This window comes from Hydra vulgaris, chromosome 08 (assembly GCF_038396675.1).
Source record: "Hydra vulgaris chromosome 08, alternate assembly HydraT2T_AEP".
Lineage (NCBI taxonomy): Eukaryota > Metazoa > Cnidaria > Hydrozoa > Anthoathecata > Hydridae > Hydra > Hydra vulgaris.
In genome coordinates this window covers 59,722,475-59,743,506 of record NC_088927.1, presented here as the reverse complement: position 1 = coordinate 59,743,506, position 21,032 = coordinate 59,722,475, and the positions used below count along the sequence as shown (strand labels likewise).

Below are 21,032 nucleotides of genomic sequence, written 5' to 3'. Positions count from 1 at the left end.
ACTCACAACTAATGGCCATTAAAAGTTTTTACCTCTCCTTCTTCCAAAATAAAAAGTGATCATAACTTTTGGAGCATATCAACAAATTTTGATTTGGTTTCAGAAATTACAAAAGCATTACTTAAATGATTAAAACCCTTCTCAGGCCAGTCAGTTCAAAGCTATTGGAGACATTACAGCTTTCAACAATAGCATTTTCATACAATAAAGTTTTCCTATATAATTTTGTTTTGGATCTCAACCTAGGTAATTATAAGGTAATTATAGGTAATTATAGTTTATTATTATTTTTTTGTTATTTTAAGATAAAGATTACTTGGATTCTAGTTAGTAACCAATTGGTACTGAATTTTATATAATTATAACTTATGCATCTTTAAATTTACTGTTGATACTTTAATACATATTAAAATTACACATAGAGTTTATAATGTCTCACTTAATTTAAAGAAAAACCATAAAATTTAAGTTCTTTAGATCTCATTAGCTGAACGGACTTTCATTATGTGCTTGTTGCATTTCAAAAAACGTCAAGTGTATACCAGTTACAGAAAATTCGGAAAAACTTGTTATAAAGCATTATTATATTGAATATAGTGTTAAGATAACGCAATATCAAACCGTATTATGCCTTTCTTCAATTGCAAAAATAACTATATAAAAATATTTTGCAATTCTTCAATTGCATTGAAGAATTGCAAACATTGCATACATGCCTTTCTTCAATTGCAAAATAACTATATAAAAATATTTTGCAATTGAACAAATAATTAAAATAAAAATGCTGCAAATAATTGTAAACTTTAGTAAATGGTTGTAGATTTTACGTTACCTTTTGAATTGAACTCGTTGTATAGAATTTGTAAGAATGTGGTACTAAACTAGCTACAACTTATAAAAAGTTGTTTTCTTCATGTAAGGCGATTTTTTTAAATAAATTTGTATTTTTCTTTTTTTATTTAGAGTTTTAATTTTCATGAATTTAATATTTAAATTTGAAGCCATAGAAATTACAATTGACAGTTTTCAATCTAGATTTGAACAACAAGGATATTTAATGCTTTAAAAGATATAATTAGTACTTATAAATTTTTCATCTGAAGATAATTCAATAAATAAAGTAGTTCTTGCTTTATATGCAACGGATTTCAATGCTTCAAGACTGCAGGAACAATTACAAGTTGTGCATAAAATCACAACTAAACAATTAGGCACTTATTAAAAAGTGCATAATTTTTTCAGGCAAGATATAAATGAATTTTCTATAAAGCTTATTGTTATTTATTTAATATTTATTATGCAGTGTATCTCAAATTGACTAACGTATGCATTACAATACGTATGCTAATATAACATTATTTTTGTGTCTTACAGAGAAGCAAATGAAGTTAAAATGAATCATCATCAGAAATCAGGAAGTTAATAAAACTTATCCTTCTGATACCAGCAACAAACGCTACCCAGCGAGAGAGCTTTCAGCACACTACAAAGAATAAAAACTTGATTAAGAAGCACCATGAACCAAGCACGGTTAAACTGGTGCATGCTGTTAAATATATACACCAAAAAAAACTGATGAATTGAACATCATAGATACAGCCAATAATTTTTGTAGCCAAAGTGAAGGTAGAAAAACTGCATTTGGACAGTTTTGAAAAAAAATCGTGAAACTGCTATAATATTTTATAAAGGTCTTGTTCTATATAAAACTTGAAGTTTGTAAAATTAGCCAAATTTTGTCTTCCGATATTGAAAATCTAAGAAATGCTGCTCGGAAAGAAGAATTTAATTTATACCTTAATTAGAACGTTATGGTTAGACGAGTTGAAAGTAATTTATATCATGGTTAGATGCAGATTTGTTAACAAGGCCAAAAGTAGCAAGGCCAAAGCTAAGACTAAGGCTACATGTTACATGACCGAGGCCAAGACCAAGACCAAAATTTACCAGGCCAAGGACAAGGCCGATGTCAAGAGTTTTAAAGTTAAGACCAAGAATAATAGTTTCAAGGCCAAGGCCTACACAAACATTTTCTATACCAAAGACTTAAATTTAGGCCTTACGTTAAGGCCAATTATTAACAAAACTATAGGTAGCAAGTACTGTGACAATAAAACCACATGTTGTAAAAATAGACCAAGGTTATGCTCTGAATTCTAATTCATAAATAAAATATACTTGTAGATATCAGGGATTAACTTTTTCCGGATATTTCCGGAATTCCGGATTTTTTTTTCAACATTAAGTTTCTTGATATCCAAAATGTTTTCCATACATAGAAGTTTAGGTGTATATTTTTGTAATATAATTATTTTGAAGCTTTTTCTCTCATCACTAATACAAAAACTTATAAAAGTTTGAAAAAAATTGGAAACAACTCATCTAAAAGCAAAATTAAATGGAATATAAGGAAAAATATATTCCGGAATTTTTTCGGATATTTTACTAAAACAATTTTCCGGATTTTTAAAATAAGACCTGGATGATTTATGAGATATATATGAAAACCGAAAACAAATGTACATATATATATAGAATAAAAATCTTAAAATTTTTTAATTTTATGTATTGTTCTTTAAAGGCATAGACCAAAGAATTCAAGGCCAAGGCCAAAATTTTCAAGGCCAAGACCAAGGCCAAGGCGAGGGCAAGGCAAAATGCTGCTAGACAAGGAAGAATGTACTGTATAGCAAGAACTGATACTATTCTAGGTTGCAATTATTTAGGAGAAAAGAATCAGATCTGTCAGCATCGTTGTGCTGAATAATTTCTTGATAAAACACATTTTTAATATTACCATAATAGAAAAGCTGTTTTGCTTCCATTTTCTTTATTTCCGCAAGCTTCCAAATCTTACAAGATTTACAGGAAGTTTTATATATCATAACTCCAATATAAATTTTTTTAAATGTATTAGAATTTATAATATTTGTCTTTGTTTTGCTTAATTTACTGATAATGTGATTTAACTTATGAATCATTGGCCACCATGTTTTAAAATATGTGGTCAAGTTTTTTTATTGTGTAGGTAATCTTAAGCCAGATCAAGATGTTCCCTTAACATTATCAATTGTATATCTCTGACCCACTTGCAGCAGTAAATTTTAGAAAGCAACAATATAGCAATCAGCGTTGCTTACATAATTTGATGTTTTATTTGCAAACTATAGTTAGTGTCAGTTGCAGTTATATTCGTAAGAGAAGATGATGCTCACTGTCATCCGAGGAAGTTACTTACCCAAAATGTCATTTAGAAGTTATATTAAGAACTTCAGTTAACTTAGATTCTGAGGTTTATTCTTTTGGTGCGCAACCCTGAACATGCAACATTGGTTAGAAATCATGTTAAATTATCTCAGTTATAAATTATGGAAATTCAGTAAGACAAATTTTCTATTCAATAACTTATGGCAAGAAACTATATCAGCATTATGCTGCTGGTGCATATGTTAAAATTAAGGAGCAGTGTCTTGCTTTCTTAGAAATAACCAAAGCAAATTGAGAAGCATGCAATATGATGCCTTACTCATGTAAGGCATCATACTGCATGTAGGCAACCTTGGTAACAATCATAACGTTAGACCAGGGTGTGTTATAGTTTTCTATTTACTTAGGAAGTTTAAAAAAAAACTTAGAGAATGCTTTGACTATAACTAAAAATTAAAAAGTAAAAGTTATAAAAAGATCTGGTAACCAAATCTTTTTATTACTTTTGCCTGCAATCCAACGAGGTGGCGCGGTTAAAGAAAAGTACACAAATTTATTTTCAAATGTTGTTAATTGATAGTTTATGATAAGTATGTTTTTATGTGTAATAAAGTAAATTTTAGGGAGGAAAAGCAGATAAGAAATTTAAATACACAAAACATGACAAGATCGCTGAAAAAGCTTTGATTTGGCAAGCTATTTGCAGTTGTGGCAAAAAATCAGCACCTTATATTTCTCAGTCCACACTTTCTTGTCAAATATATGTTAAAGAGTGTTTACAAAAACGCCTTTTACCTCTCATTAAATCACACAATAACAGACCTGTGTTCTGGTCTGATTTAGCTTCAATTCATTATTATAAACTAGCTACGGAATGGTATAAAAAGAATAATGGTTTTGATTCTTATTCTGTGCGCAAGCTTATGGGTAACACTAAAGCAAAAGCTCAAACTTTTATTAGATTCCCATAGGAATAACTAATTTTTTTTTTATGTTTGATCTTTTATACTATTGTATTAAAATTATTACTTGGTTCGAAATAAAAATTGAGGAGTACTTTTTTTTAAGTTGTTTTTCTAATTTCACATTTATTTCGTGTACACGCTTTATAATAACTTTTTTATTAATAATTTGTATGACTCTTATTAATTAGAATATTATCAGATTTGTTAGATATATTAGTCACTACAATTTTTATTACGAATCAAATTTTATTGAACTTTCTTATAATTGATTATAATCATCCTAAAATTAAATGATTTTATATATATATATATATATATATATATATATATATATATATTAATTTCCAACATAATTGTGTTCTTTTTTTTTAGTTGTCATAGCTTTATTAGTTTGCTTACTGTTAAAGCATGGATTTAATTTAGTAAATTTAAATAACAAGAAATTTAGTATGTTAATCATAAGTCAACAGTTATGAAGAAACTGGAATTCTAAACTATTGTGGTAAAAATAATTTTGTTTAGCGGAAACATAAAAAAGCCTTTTATTTTAATGGTTAATTGTGCTAAAGCTATTTTGTGCTAATATATATAAATATATTTTTTGTCATTGTTATTAAAAACAATAACTTAAGTTAAGACTATAATAATTTATTTTAACTTTTTTTTTAAAACCCAGTCTGTCTCCTCTCTGTTTAACAAAAGTTTATTAATAAAAGGGAACATTATTGGAACATTCTGTTATTACTATGCTCTTATGCATTTTTTGGTAGCATAATTGATAATGACCATGATTAAGAAATGTTTTACGAGTCACTAATTCATGAACACAATAATAAATACGTAAAATAATGCTCCTCTTTGTTACTAAACTTACTAATTCTAAAGCACAATAATAAATGCTTTTGTAGTTTAAGATGAACTCTTTATTTTTAGTAATTGGTAAGTTTTACTTGACTTTCATTCTCTGGTGCTTACTGTTACTGAAAAAAATCTTACAACATAAATTTTTTGGTCTTTTTCATCGTTAACTAAATGCTAAGACAAATAAAAATCGAGCGAAACTAGAAACACTATATTATATAGATAGGGCTGCCATTGTCCCAATTTTTACGGAGGAAAGTATAACGCTAAACTAATTAAAATTAAGACTTTTATTGCGTTCTTGTACGAAAAAACAGGGAAAAAGCTCTATACAAACTTATACTTACAAACAACAATAACAATAGCAAAAAGTTTACACAAAAATACAATACTGCGTCAGCTTAAAGTCGCAAATAAGAAATTTGCTTTTGTGGCGACATTTTGATATTAATTCATTTCGTTTATTCAATAGTTTCAAAGAGACTTAAGGTATTTTTTGGTTAAACAAAGATTACATAAATTTTGTCCCTATCAATAATCTTCCACGTAAAAATAGGATTTAAAAATCCCTTTTTTTATTTCCATATATGTTTAGAATGTTCTGTGCTGATACAAACATAAAAACTCCTTTTAATACTTTTGTATTGAAAAGAGTTTTTATGTTTGTACCAGCGATCTTTAAAGGCGTGCACCGTTAAACCAATATCATTTAAACCACTATCCTGCGGTGATGGTAACACTTTGCAGACGTAAACTGTATATTTAATAGGACACATATCTTGCAAAGGACATTGTGAAGGTTGCCGGCAGTAACACGTTTGAACAATTGTGTTGAAAATATTAGAAAATACTTTTTTATTGCATGAGTTAATGATATTGGTGATATAACTAATTCATGCAATGCCCTTTGCAACCTTCACAATGTCCTTTGCGAGGTATGTGTTTTAGTAAATATATAACTTACGTATGCAAATAAATTAAGTTGGTTTAACGGAGGGCACCTTCAAAGATCGTTGGTACAAACATAAAAACTTCTTTCAATACAAAAGTAAAGCTAACACCACAGAAATTTTTAAATATATCTGGGAAATGGAAAAAAAAAAGGAATTTTTAAATCCTATTTTTACATGGAAGATTATTAATAGAGTGGAACCATTTAAACATGGACGAAAGTTATGTAAACTTTGTTTTACCGAAAAATACCATAACATTACGTCATCTATGAAACTAATGAATAAACGAAATGAATTGATATCAAAATGTCGCTACGAAAACAAATTTCTTATCTGCAACTTTAACATCATCTACACTAACTATTGTATTTTATTGTATTTATTAACTATTATATTGTATAGCATTTTTGTATATAGTTTTTGATGTTGTTATAGTTGTTTATAACATCTGATGAACGCATCAAGCGTGAAACTATGAGCTATTTTTCAAATTTAATTGTGTGTGTGTATATATATATATATATATATATATATATATATATATATATATATATATATATATATATATATATATATATATATATATATATATATATATACCCATGTGTATTGCAATGTTAAGGACCAGGTTTAAGTTAAAGAGTAATTAAAGATAACTGGGTTCGGGTGGGAACTTAGGTTCTTTGTAATTCTAAATTCTCTTAAACCAAAATGTTAAAAGATCATGTCGAACCTATAAAAAAACTGTTAAAAGACGCGATATAAATAGAGTTAGCTCACGCATTATAAATAGAGTTGTCCGTGTTAATTTTAGCTCATAAGCGGTTTTAAACCGTCGCAACAATGATACGCTGTTAAATCACCGCATGATGCGAAAATAATCTTTACCAAGCACCTACCTTACATGGAGCTGTAGTTTCTGATTGCCATTTTTAAAATTTAAAAGTGGCAATCAGATACTAAAAGATTCTTTAGTAAAAGGTTTTGTCATGACTAAAGTTTAACCACTTAAATAAAATTAGGCACTACTTACAGAACTATTCATTTCCTCACATTGAAGAATGAGCGCAGAAATTATGTAAAGAACATTTTCTTAACAATTTCAGTCGGTGAAAAACCATGTATTTTTTTTTCAACAAACCTGGTCTTTTTCCATAAACCCATGTGATAGTTTTACCTCTATAGAATGCAAGGATGATTTTTTTCAAATATCAGTTAAGCTTTTTTAATAAAAGTTTCTGTCAATCTTATTTGTCTTGTTTTTTTTGTAATTTATTTCAGAAACTGGCTTATCTGCACAAATGCTGCTAATACACCAACTAATGTACTTTTTAAAAGTTATTATTATTTTTCAAAACCTCCTCAGGGTTTCAACATTAAAGCCGATATCTAGATGGGGAATGAAGTGTCGTAGTATGGCCAAAACATCACTTACTTCATGAATACAAATACAACTTTAAAATAAATTCATATTCTTGAAACAATGTTAGATAAATATGATTTAAGGTGCAATCACGACGATTTAATTCCGCGAAATATTTGAAAACTTTAAAGAACAATGTGTTTTACATTAGTTAAGAATTAGTATATTTAATATTCCACGACAATGAAACTTGCTACCAAGGAAGGTTGTCAAAACATGGCTACAAAAAAACGTGCCTAATGTTCCTGCCTAGTTGTCTAGAAATTTACCCGGTTTAAACCCATTAAAAGATTTTGGGTAAAAAAATTTTTGGTCTCTTGTTCCTCAGATATATATATATAAAAGAGAATTTCATTACTTTTAGGACTACTTTATTTGTACTCTTCACGCAATATGACCGCATGTTAGATTACTTTAAACACATGAAAAGTAGAGTAGTTTTTTTGAGAAATCATTGGTTTAGTTTTGTGTGTTCTATTTGATAGTTTCTTTTATTTGATAGTTTGGTATATTTATTTATTATATCGGCCTTCCACGAAATCTTTATTTATAAACCGTTTAGTGATTATATCGGCCTTATACAAAATGAGTTCTATATTCAATGATAACTTGTTTTATTCAAACCAGGTGTTTAGGGTAGCAAGATCAGCATTCATAAAAGTCATCATTAATTTTCCAAAATTCTTCATGTCTTCAAACAAATCAAAGTCTCTAACGAATGGTATTAAAAAAATCTGAAACACTTTTTTGAAACAAAAACTGTTAGCAAGCTGCAGGTTTTGATTCTCAAAACTGTGAAAAAGTTTTTAAATCTAGGGAGAATACGACACTTTATCTCTATCTAGATATTTGCTTTGTTTTTGAAACCCTTAGAAACTTTTTGAAATATTATTTTATAAAATATCATATTTATTATATTACTTCATTGTGTCATAAACAATCCTTAAAATCATTTCTTCTCATATTTATAGACAATTTTAAGATATTTATTTAAATATAAAACTAGGAGATTCATTTTCGATAAAAAATCCATTATTTATTGATGCGAAAAAACGACATTTCCAACGATATATTATATGGATTTCTAAAATGATATTTTGGACCATTGGATGCATTTATTTGGTTATAGTGATTATTAATTTTTTTGTTTTACAAGTTAAAATCTGCTTTTTCTTTAAGTTTTATACATTTTATTTACTTTTTTAATGATGCTTATAGGTTGTAATAAGGTATCCCATGGTTGGGGTACCTAGTTACAAATTTCTGCTTTAAATTACTTTAAATAATCTCACAAGTTGAACCTGTTATAATTTTGTAATTATTGAATTAAATTTTATTGGTATAAATTTAATCTGCAAGTTCAATCAGCCACCTAAAAGAAACGTATCGAAAAAACTTTTTACAAAGCAACAACCAAGTTTATCATGGTGCCCCACTCTTCCCTATATGCTACATACACATGAGATAACATAAACTTTCTTAATAAATGAGGTTATTTTGCAAGACCTATTTTTCTTTGACTGACCACCAAAGTACTACGTTTGAATCACCACTTACCCAACATTGAAAATCACCATCACTGATTACCACATCACAATTAAAACACCACTGCATTAAAACGCCACATTTTGTCTTTGACTAACCACTAAGCTCTGTGGCATGACCCCTTTTTCCTTTTCGAACCATCTTTATAAGATGGGAAAAAAATTAGAAAAAAGTAAGATAATAATTTAAAATTAAATTTCATTCAATAAAAGATTTTTGGCAATACAGTTACTTTTTAAAAGTTTTACATTTTTCAAAAAATGGGTCAAAAATAAAAAACATGCAGTTTTTAAGTAGATTTTAGCAATCTTTCAGTCGTAAAGTTCTAACTTAAGACCTCTGTAAAAGAGAGCGCGGTGTTGTGAGCCGTAGGCATTATCTATTTTAAACGTAGTAAGTTATTTTATAACTAAATCTATTTTATAACTAAAAGTATTCAGTAAAATTGATAAGTCAGAGGAAAATGTTATGACGTTATATCAGAACTTTTTTCCCCAACAGAACCTTTTATTCAAAATTTTAAATATCTGGAAAAGCAAGAACGTTATGTAAGTCAGGAATTACTCGCACTTTTTCCTTAACAAAGTTCTTATGCAAAATCCTAGGGTTAAAATAATTTTCTTTAAAGCATAAATATCACAAAACAGTTTCTAGAAAAAAATATATACCTTTGCGTGACACTCCTATGTATATGTATAATGTTAATATGACCAAACAAACTTTATAAAGAATATAACCTTTCAATATAAAGCGGAAAAAGAAAAAAAAACAATTGCAAAAATACGGTCAAATCTCAAAACGTTTCAATTCTTAGTTTTAGTTGAGTACTTTCCTTTTATTTAATTCGAGATTTAACTCTTTGGGGAACGTCCGTAAATAACACAACGCTAAAAAATAGAAATAGGAGATTGTTTGCTCTTTTTGCGTGTTGATTATTATTTGAACTTCATGGCCAATATATAGTGTTTATTCAGATAAAGGCTCTGCTAAGGTAAACTTGTTTCTTATGTGTTTTGCTTAATAATCAAATTTATTGTTGCATAATTTATAAATGATCCCTAATGCTCAATGGCTCTGAACGCGACGTGCTTAAATAAAACTCATTACCGCGAAGGATTTAAATTTATTTTATAAGAAATTTTTTTGTAAATCGTTATTTTTCAAAAAAAATAATTCAGCTAATTTTTATTACTTGGCTTTGGATTAGTTTAAACTTAATATTAAGGCAATTTTTGATATACTTTGGTGGCATACCTAAGAATTCTATGCCAAAGAGGTTAAATAAACAAGAGACAAATCACATGACTATTGAGAAGTTAAATTTATATACTTTGGTTAACCCAAAACACTTTCACGAAACAAGACTTCACAAAAAACTTTGTTAAAACCAAATCAAAACAGGTTGACCTACTTTTATCAAAATCAGTTTTTAAGGTAATGAAATTGCGCAGATTTGAAAAGTGTCAGTGCTTATGCCTATTTGCTTTTATACAAATATTTTATATATTATTTTATATAGAGTAAAGGTGCCGATTGTGGAATGCCATTTTTACTTTATATAGAGTAAAGGTGCCGATTGTGGAATGCCATTTTTACTTTATATAGAGTAAAGGTGCCGATTGTGGAATGCCATTTTTACTTTATATAGAGTAAAGGTGCCGATTGTGGAATGCCATTTATACTTTATATAGAGTAAAGGTGCCGATTGTGGAATGCCATTTTTACTTTATATAGAGTAAAGGTGCCGATTGTGGAATGCCATTTTTACTTTATATAGAGTAAAGGTGCCGATTGTGGAATGCCATTTTTACTTTAGCAAAAATATCATAAACAATGAAAAAAAAGATAAAGATTAGTATTATCAACATGTAATAGGGAAAGTACTCTTTATAAAATAGTTTCTTATTTAATGCAAAGTGTAAAAAAGTTGCTGTGGTTACTATTATAAATAATATTACCTTGTTCATTTCTGCATTTTTGTTCTCCTAATGTGGAATACCTGAATTACTTAATGTGGAATAGACAGTCTGATAGCAGATAAACTCAGTATTATCACATAAGGTAACATTTCTGCTTATCTACATCAAATAATAAACTTTAAAAATGCTCTAATAGAAATCACAATAAATTTTACTTTTCTAGTTGTAAAAAAAACTGTAAACACCAACCAACACATTAAGCGATATTTTAAGGTTATGTTTCCACATGAGATTAGGGCTACGTCATCGAATAACTTAAAAAGCCACATCGCATACTATTAAGCTATTAGAATGTAAATGCCCCTAAAGATTTCTAAATAGCACCAATATTCCGCATTACGTTACCATTCATATACCATTGGCACCATAACTCTATATTGTTTTATATAATATATATCAAGATTTTATATAATATCATATATATATATATATATATATATATATATATATATATATATATATATATATATATATATATATATATATATATATATATATATATATATATATATATATATATATATATATATATATATATATATATATATATATATATATATATATATATAAATATATGTATATATATTAGGGTGCATTGAAAAACAGAATTTTTTTTAAATTGCCTTGTAATAGCTCCAAATATATGCTATATAATAAAATATCACTGAATTAACAAAAAATTTCGAAATTAAAATATTTTTAGAGTTGCCTCTAGTCCCTTGAACATTTTAGAGCCCCTAATATTCTGGGAAAAAAAAAAATTCTTCAAAAGTAAATCAACCTGGTACTCAAAAGAAATGAAATTTCATAAAAAGTTCGAAAATAATAACTGTTTTATAAAAAAACTTTACAAAAAAAAAATTTAATGGAAAAACCTGTAAAAATGCACTTTTTTTATTTTTAGTTAAAAAACCATAGTTATTATGCAATAAAAAAGTCAAATTAGTACTTTTTGCATAAAACAAATATTATTTTCAAACATTTTATAAAACTTTGCTTCTTTTGAGTACCAGGTTGATTTACTTTTAAAGAATATTTTTTTCCCAGAATATTAGAGGTTCTAAAATGTTCAAGGGACTAGAGGCAACTCTAAAAATATTTTAATTTCGAAAGTTTTTGTTAATTCAGTGATATTTTATTATATAGCATATATTTAGAGCTATTACAAGGCAATTTTAAAAAAATTCTGTTTTTCAATGCACCCTAATATATACATATATATATATATATATATATATATATATATATATATATATATATATATATATATATATATATATATATATATATATATATATATATATATATATATAAATCATACAATTTTATATATACCAAGATTTTATATATCAATATGCAGAGAAATCAGGTTTCATTCCTTTCACAATTCTTTTACTTGCTTCTGCTTAACCCATTTTCACTCTATAACCTTTTTCTTTATTCTTTATTGATCTAATTTTTTTTTAAGACTGCAATCTTATGTAGATGTAATTTCTGAACAAATTGACCATGCCCTTTTTCTTTTCCTCTCCGACAAGATTGTTATTATTAACGACTTTAATTCTCATCGCACTGAATGGCTTGGTTCCAACACCTCTGACCCTGCTAAAACTAAAGCTAATAACTTCTGCATTTCTCAATCTTGTTATCTAGACAAACTTAATCACAAAACTTCACTCCATGAATTGAGTTTTTAACCCTGGCTTGTGCTTAGTTTCTCCTTGCTGCTTTAGGTGGTTGCAACCATACCATAATCTTTATAAATCTTGTATCTAGCTCTTCTGCTTCGGACTCTATTATACTCCTTCTAGTTGGTTCAAAGTCAAGCCTTACTCTTCTCCATTTTTTTCATATTCTTGTGCCGTTAATCATAAACATTTTTTTTCATTTATTTTAAATGAACAATTCTCTTGAGAACAAACGCATATTGATTATTGCAAGACACCAATGTAATAAGATATGTGACACTAAGTTCCATTACTATCAAATCCTGTATCTTATCTTAGAAGCTAAAACCTAGAGACATTTGGAGAATTTTTAACGGCATTATCAACAAAGGCAGGCCTTTGACTCCATCTATCATTCATTGCAATTAAATAGTTTAACCATTGTTAGGCATTTAAATCACTTCAGCTTCCGTTGCTAAAGTTATTTTTCAAATAAACTCTTTTACGGCTTGTAGTCCAGAAAACATTCCTGTCATAGTCTTATAAAATTGTTCTTCAGAACTCTCTTCAATTCTCTCTAAACTGTTTAGTGCTTGATTGAATCTTGTTTTTGTAAAATCTGGGAAATGGCATTTGTGGTTCGAACTTTGAAAATCTCTAGACAACTTTCTGACTCCATCAACTATCATTCGATTTGTCTTTTTTCTGGTATTACTAAAGTCTTTGAGTCGTTGATCAACAAATTTTTAACATCCCATCCTGAGTCAAATAGCATACTTTCAGGCAATCAGTACGGTTTTTGATCTTCTCACTAAACGGCTGACTTGCTAACTGCTGTGACTGAAAGGCTATTACTCCTGACATATCTAAGCCTCTGTTTTGACAAAAAGTCTTCTCTTTTCGTTTGCTTAGAGCAGGTTGTCGATCTCAACTCTGATCTCACTTCTGTAATAGATTGGTACTTATAGTGGCTCGTTAATTTTAACTTCAACAAAACTCAGTTATTTACTGCAAAAAACTTGCGCAATACTGTCGACATTCTCATATTTATCACTGAGTCCTATTTTTGTTTACGTCTTCTTGGATTATCGTTTACTACTGAATTCTCATGGAAATCATATATGCAATCGATAAGAAAGAGAACATCTGCTTTGCTTCTCTTTATTGTGCTCACTCTTTTTCTAATTCTGATTCCATTCTCTACTTTTATAAGTTTTTTAATTTCCTTTGTATGGAATACTAATATCATATTTGGACTTGCTCTTCTAGACAGGGTCTTAAAACACATTGTAAAAGTAATTGGATTTGTTCTTTCCGCCAATATTGAGCCTCTTTCCCATCTTCTTAAGGTCGCATTCCTTTCTCTTTTTTACAAATACTATCATGGTCATTAACCAAACATTTTGCCACACGTTTAATTAATGAACAAGCATAAGGTTAACAGCAAAGTCAGTAGAGCAAAACTTGAATCAACGACATCCAAAAAAGACCTGTTAGCTGGGACCTAGCCGTTCAAATTACCAACAATTTTAAGTATGATAATCAAATCAAAAATGCTCCTGCCAAGGCCAACAATATCCTTGGAAATTTAAAACACATCTTTATCAGCAGAGACACCAAAGTATGAAAAAAGCTTTACACCATCTATATACGCCCATCTCAAATTTGCAGTTACAACTTTCTGCTTGAACCTCAAAAAATACAGAAATACTATAGATTACATCCAGCATCAGGCTACTAAAGTACATACGTCCACACAGAAACTTTGTGGTGCTCAGCATTATATTTTGTTCGGTGCTCCAAACTTAGGATTCCTGGGTATATTGAGTTAACCATGAGTTTTACTTTTTATTGTCCGCATATCTACTATCACATTACAATTTAATGAAAACAATAATTATTTTTGTATAAACTATCGCTGCACATAAACACACTATATTTGAACTTGGTTGTGTATGATGGAACGAAAATACAAATACAATTTTAAATGAATGGAATTATATATTTTATCAATATAGAGTTAATAATGAAGACTAATCAAATCACACTAATTTCACTTTGCGGGCTTTCTTCATTGCGAAACTAGAGATGGCAATTTCATACGATAAAGTCTTTGCAAGGCTGTTTTCAATTGAAATCACCATAAGGTTAGTACGGCGTTCTTCAGTCATTGTTGACTGCAATTTGGATTTGATGAGAGCAAGCTGAAAAGAGCGCTCTACTCAGCTGCTGAAACCGAGATTGTATTTAAAATGCGAAGCAAAATGCAAATTGACGGAAATAATGGTTGAAAACCATTTTGGTAGATTCTGTTGAGCAACTTGATAGAAGAAAGAGATTCTATTTGTCCAAAAGTATTTGATCGCTTCAGAACATCGAGATAAAGAATTTCTTCGATCAAGTTCGCTTCTGTTACACCATTTACTTAGAGATTTGCCAGGATTATGCATTTTTCTTTGTGCCTAAGTTTTTCTTCATCACTAGAAGGAGATGGAGAACACCATATGAACAAAAACATATTCGTCGTCTTTTGAGCTGTACCCATTTTTTATCCTATCTGCTGGAGTAGCACGTCAAGAGCAACATTAAATACGTTCACCTTAAAAGCCTTTGATTTGTCTTCGTGGAAGTGGGCTGTGTTTATCGACTTGCCGCGAAATGATTTCCTTAACTTCTTCTTAATAAAATCATTTTGAAGCCAAAACGAAGCTAACCCAGATGCAACCAGTTTTGCTTCCTGGAGGACTTGAGGCTAAGAAGAACGTAATCCGTCAAGATCATCAATTAGAGTCTTTAAAAATTATTTGGTTTTTGATTAAAGAAGGAGGCAGACATCGTTTACAATAGGAGAAACTTAAACCTGAAAGAAGTCAAGACAATGAATTCAATTGATTTAATCCACTTTTTGAGTGCTTTAACTAAAGTCAGTTGATGATCTTCTAAATAATGTTCTTCAAGAAGTTTTAAAGACTTCAGTATTTCTTTTGTTCGTTTTGACAATGGCTAAACGGCCTTTATGAGTGCAATCCATCTAGTATGGGACTTTCGGTAAAGGGACTGCCCATTTGCCTCATGGGGCTACTACTAAAATGGTTATACAACGATTGGATGTTGCCAAAATAGTTTTTGGCTACAGTAGAGGATTCAGCAGAATGAACGCCAGTTAGATTGAGACTGCGCACTAAAAGGCATGAAAAAAAATTAAGGATTTTTCTCAATAATAATGGCCTGCGTTCCATTGTATACAGCGGACATATTAGCCTCGTTATCAGAGCCCTGGCCCCTACAGTTCTTCAAACTAATTTGATTTTTATTGAAAACGTCTATAATCAGCTTCGCAATGTCAAAACTCTTTTTTTCTCCAGATTTTCTATCTTCAGAAAATACTCTTTTACTATCTATTGGTTGTCAGGCGGACATATCGAAGAACGAAACGGGCGGACATATCGAAGAACGAAACGGGCGGACATATCGAAGAACGAAACGGGCGGACATATCGAAGAACGAAACGGGCGGACATATCGAAGAACGAAAGTGACTTGTTCCGTATAAGATACATCTGAAATTCTTTCAAAAATAATGGAAAGATAAATTGCTGTGTGGACCTCTCCAATAATAGCAGGAAAAACAGTTTCACTACATGGTATAATGAATTCATTTTGAGTTCTCCAGCTCAAATTGTGTGCTTGAATTCTTGTTCCTTGTTTTTGGTGTTGAGAAACTTCTTCTAGATGGAACTGAAATGTCTTATTGTGTTTCCCAACAGTTAAGGGTGGCTAATAAATTACCATTATCATACCCGTCCATCATATTTGATGAACCTACACAAATATGAACATAATATTGATATGAAGGTTTCATCTAGTATTCCAAGCAAAAATAAAATTATTTTATGAACATAAACTACTAACACACCTCAAAAACTTCAATTTCTTGAAGCTAAATAGAGAATGGCGTTCAGGAAGCAGCGTAAAATTTTATAACACTTAGATGTCTTTGTTACAAACTTTTTTGTTTGTAGAATTTCTAGAAAAAAACTGCCGAACTTTGAAGTGGTCCATTTAGTATGACTAGATTGCTTTCGACTTTGGATAAAACCATCTTCCACAAAACGGGGTCGTTTCTAATTGTTTGATCACCCAGTTGAATCGCCTCTTGATCCTAAATTAAAAAAAGCATTTTTTTAATTTAGGATCAAAATTGTGGTATGTTTTCAATATTTGCATATATTAAATGATATGTTTTTAGAATCTGCAGATATAAAATGATATGTTTTTAATATCTGCAGGTTTTTCATAAAATATGAATGTGTCCCAAACTCACCCGATTATCACCTTCTTCTTCAGAGACTATTGAAAACTTTGAAAGGGAAGATTACTGTCTAGAACTCAAGAGTTAATCAACGCTGTTAGTAGCATGGTCCGTTTAAAAAGAACTGTTTTTACAGTTTTGAAATGAAATTATGAATATAAGATTGTGAATAAAAAAATAAAACTGTGAACCTATACCATGACTACTTGGTTGAACGTAGAGTTATTAGATGATTTTTTTTTAACTTTATCTAAGCCAAACTCTTCCAGTATGTTTTTTCATTATTTTACAACTTTTTCTACAGCTTTTATTCTTTATTTTATTGTAATTTTTTTAGCTAACTAATACAATGTGTGGAAATTGCAATTGTCTCGTTAAAAACACAATCAATTTAACAGCTGAAGAAGCACTTTTTGTCTTGGAGATTGCGGAACAATATAACAAAACATTCGTTGAAGAACTTAACATTTATAATCACTATATCACCATCGGGAAACGATTTCACCCAAACATGACGTTTGAAAATTTTGTGAAAAAGAACTACCCTTTTTTTAGAAAAGAAAAAAAATCTGTATTGTAATATTTTTTTGTTGTAACAGTTTTTTTATATGAATAAATATTTTTTTTATAACCTATATTATATCTGCGCGCGCATCAGTCTCATACAGTTTTTTATCATAAATTTTTTTACACGTGACAAAAAATTTTTTAATTGCCCCCTCACTCTTCATTATTAAAATTCCTAACATTTTTTTATTCCTCACTATTTTTACCACTTAACGATGGCCCCCTCAAATGGTTTCTTAAATCTTAAAAAATGTGTTCTTTAATCTTGACACACTTTGCCATTTTCTTAAATCTTGACACACTTTTCCAACATGCAGTTTTTTATCATAAATCTTTTTACACGTGACAAAAAATTTTTATTCCTCACTCGCGCATTATTAAAATTCCTAACATTTTTTTTCCTCAATATTTTTACCTTGACGATGGCCCTTGACGATGCCCCCTCCCCCCTCAAACAAATGCTTTCTTAAAAAATTTCTTAAATCTTGACACACTTTTCCAACATTGAGGTACCATATATATGTTTATATATATATATATATATATATATATATATATATATATATATATATATATATATATATATATATATATATATATATATATATATATATATATATATAAACAGAGCCGGCTCGTGAGCATATCTCTGTACGCAGTATTACGGGTACGTCTAGACGTATTCCGAACAAAAAAAGTTAAAAATACGTCCAAACATTCGGGCGCGGTAAAAATATTTAGACATATTCCAAACAGAAAAAAGTTAAAGATACATCTAAACATTCGGGCGCGGTAAATATGTTCAGACCTATTTCTAGCAAAACAAAGATAAAGGTAATTCGCAACTTTTGGACATATAGCAATATTTAGGTGAATTACTAAGATAAAAAACATTAGAATAGGTTCAACTTTCTGACCTGAATTTTAGCAATCAACTGTAGTGTAGTAGGCAACCATTGCGTAGAGGTCAAGCATTTGGACCCCGACCGCAAAACCTTTCGATACGGTTGGAAATAGAGAGCTAATCTATTAAATGCTATTCTATATTGGGCGGTGGTCTTTGTAAAGACCATTAGGACTAATAATGTTAACAATAAAAAAAATCTAAGCCGTTTTAACGAGAATTAAGAAAAACATTTGGCGATGGATGGATAAATACCGTATCCATATAATATATCCGAATACATCTAATTACCGAAGCCATAAAACAGATTCGGGTAATTCCGTGTCAAAACAACAACAAAAATTCAAAAAAATAACCCACTATCTATAAATGACTTAATTTTTGCAACAAAGATACTTAACAACACTAAAAAGAATTCCCCAAAGTTGTTTTAAACAAATCAGAATATTTTAAAAGTTATGCTAGTTTGAAATTCAAAACATTTTTACTCATCACGCTATCCTTGCAACGTCCTTAGTAACAAATAAATGTCGATACATTCGTTGTTACCTTAACTATATTATTTCGTACTTTGAAATTTTCCACATATTATTAGATGCTAAACCATAAAGTTAAACTAAAAAATAATAATTTTTTATATCTATTAAGAAATCAATAAGAGTAAATCGGCGTTTTTAATAAAATTTAAAAGTAAACATGCTTACTTTAAGAAGAATTACAGAAAAGGTTATGATCTATATCTTCCCAAACTTCATATTCTAAAAGTATATATAAATATCTGAAAAAAAAAACTGAGCTGTTTTTTTGACTTACTAATCAAAAAAATTTAACTTTTATTTTTGATTGAAGGTATATTGAGATTGAGACAGAAAATTGATAGGTACTTAGGTCGTTAGGAAAGTTCGTAGAACTCCCCTATATCAAAAAAAAAAAAGGATTTTTTGTTAATTTTGTTTTATTAAATTTTCAAAATAATGTCCATCATTATCTATACAAAGTTGCATTCTTTCAAGCCATTTGTCAAACATTTTTTTATACTCTTCTTTGGATATACTTTGAAGTAGCTTCGTTATGCGAGTTTTTTGACCTTCGACGTCAGTATCATCAAGATTTTTTTTTATCAAGTCGAATAGCCAATAATCGGATGGTGCTAAGTCTAGTGAGTATGATGGATGGCGAATTATTGTAATTCCAGATTGGTTAAAACAATTTGTGACGGTTTTAGTCACATGGGGTTGAGCGTTATTATGGAGGAATTTGAAATTTTGAGTGCCTGTCTTAGGTCTTTGCTTATTTATTTCGCATATATGAGGTTTCAAACAACTTTTTATATAATATTCGCTAGCAATGGTGTCTCCTTTTTCAAAATAACCCAAATGAACAACATCTGTTGTTTTGAAGAAGATGTAGAACATGTTTTTTGGCTGAAACCTGTCGCATCTTACTATAGTTCTTGGACTTTCACCTTCACCGACCCAACAAGCGTTAGCCAACTTGTGTCCAATTTTTCTCAAATAAAACCACGACTAATCCCCTGTAATAATATCACACAGTCTCAATAGGCCGTTTCTGAAAAGGGCTGAATTTTCCTTACATGCCTCAACTCTATTCTTGCGATTTTGATCGGTTAACTCGTGGGGTATCCAACGTGATGTTAATTTTCTTTTTTTAAGTGCGTTGTGAATGATTTCATTGATTGTAACGATTAATCAATGTCAGGACTTCAATTTTATCATGTGTTGCATGCGGATTTTCTTCAATAATTGCTCGCACACGTTTAATACTCTCAGCTGTATACGTGGTTTGAGGGTGCCATTAGCGAGGATCATCTTTGAGACTCTCTCAACCATCTTTAAGTAAGTTAGCCCACTTGGCAACTGTACTATATTTTGGAGCTTGGTCACCATGAACTAAAACCAATTCATCGGTTACGGCTTGTGCTGAAACTCCAAGTAGAGCACGGATTTTAATATATGCTCGATGTTCAAATTTTTCCATTTTTAAATTTTTTCTCTTAAATGTATATGATAAAATTTAAATAACTTTTTTAATAAACATTTAAAATATTTCAACAAGTAATTAAAATATTCATGATTAAACACAGTTTAAAATGATATATAAATATTTAATTATTTCTTGTTTCATTGTATCTTTATAGATGAAGTTCTATGAACTTCTCTAACGACTTAAGTATTTATGTTTGGGCACAAGCAGAAAACAAAACGCATTAACTCTTTGAATTCCGTGTTTTTATGAATTGACAAATCTTTATACAAATTAGTGAACTATAAATATTTTTTTCTTTTTCTTTGAACTGTAAAACAAATCAAAATTAGGTAATTTTTTTTTAACAAATGAAAAATATTGTCATATACATATCATAGACATACACAAACTGTCGATTCTAAGTAATAATTGATAAAAAGAAGCAATTAAATGTCTTTCAAGATTCAAGGGCCATGTTGGTACATAAATTTAAACTTCATATCAACTTTGCACATCACCTTGCATCTCACAATTTTTAAACTTGTAAGTCAAACTAGGCATAGTGTCATCACTGCAGTAACTCATCTTAACTTCATTTTGACATACAGGAATCAATTCATGAAAGTCTTTAGTTCCTGGTATTGTTTTTACATTTTTAAATCGT

General features: G+C 29.3%; 2 protein-coding genes across 3 annotated transcripts in view; both read right to left on the bottom strand.

Annotated features, from left to right (window-relative positions):
* LOC136084025 (uncharacterized) overlaps positions 1-9,840 on the bottom strand; it is a 54,217-nt gene extending 44,377 nt beyond the window's left edge. For both annotated transcript variants that reach the window (XM_065804061.1, XM_065804060.1), the window contains exon 1: positions 9,623-9,840. The gene's annotated coding sequence lies outside the window, so the exon portion shown is untranslated. The remainder of the gene's footprint in view (positions 1-9,622) is intronic.
* A 9,486-nt stretch (positions 9,841-19,326) lies between these two features.
* On the bottom strand, positions 19,327-19,797 carry LOC136083504 (histone-lysine N-methyltransferase SETMAR-like). Its single transcript, XM_065802906.1, has one exon. The coding sequence runs from the start codon at positions 19,795-19,797 to the stop codon at positions 19,327-19,329; it is 471 nt and encodes a 156-aa protein (XP_065658978.1).
* Positions 19,798-21,032: the final 1,235 nt, after the last annotated feature.

Excerpts from the sequence above, each read along its gene's own strand:
- LOC136083504 (XM_065802906.1), bottom strand. The coding sequence starts at position 19,797 with ATGTTCTACATCTTCTTCAAAACAACAGATGTTGTTCATTTGGGTTAT.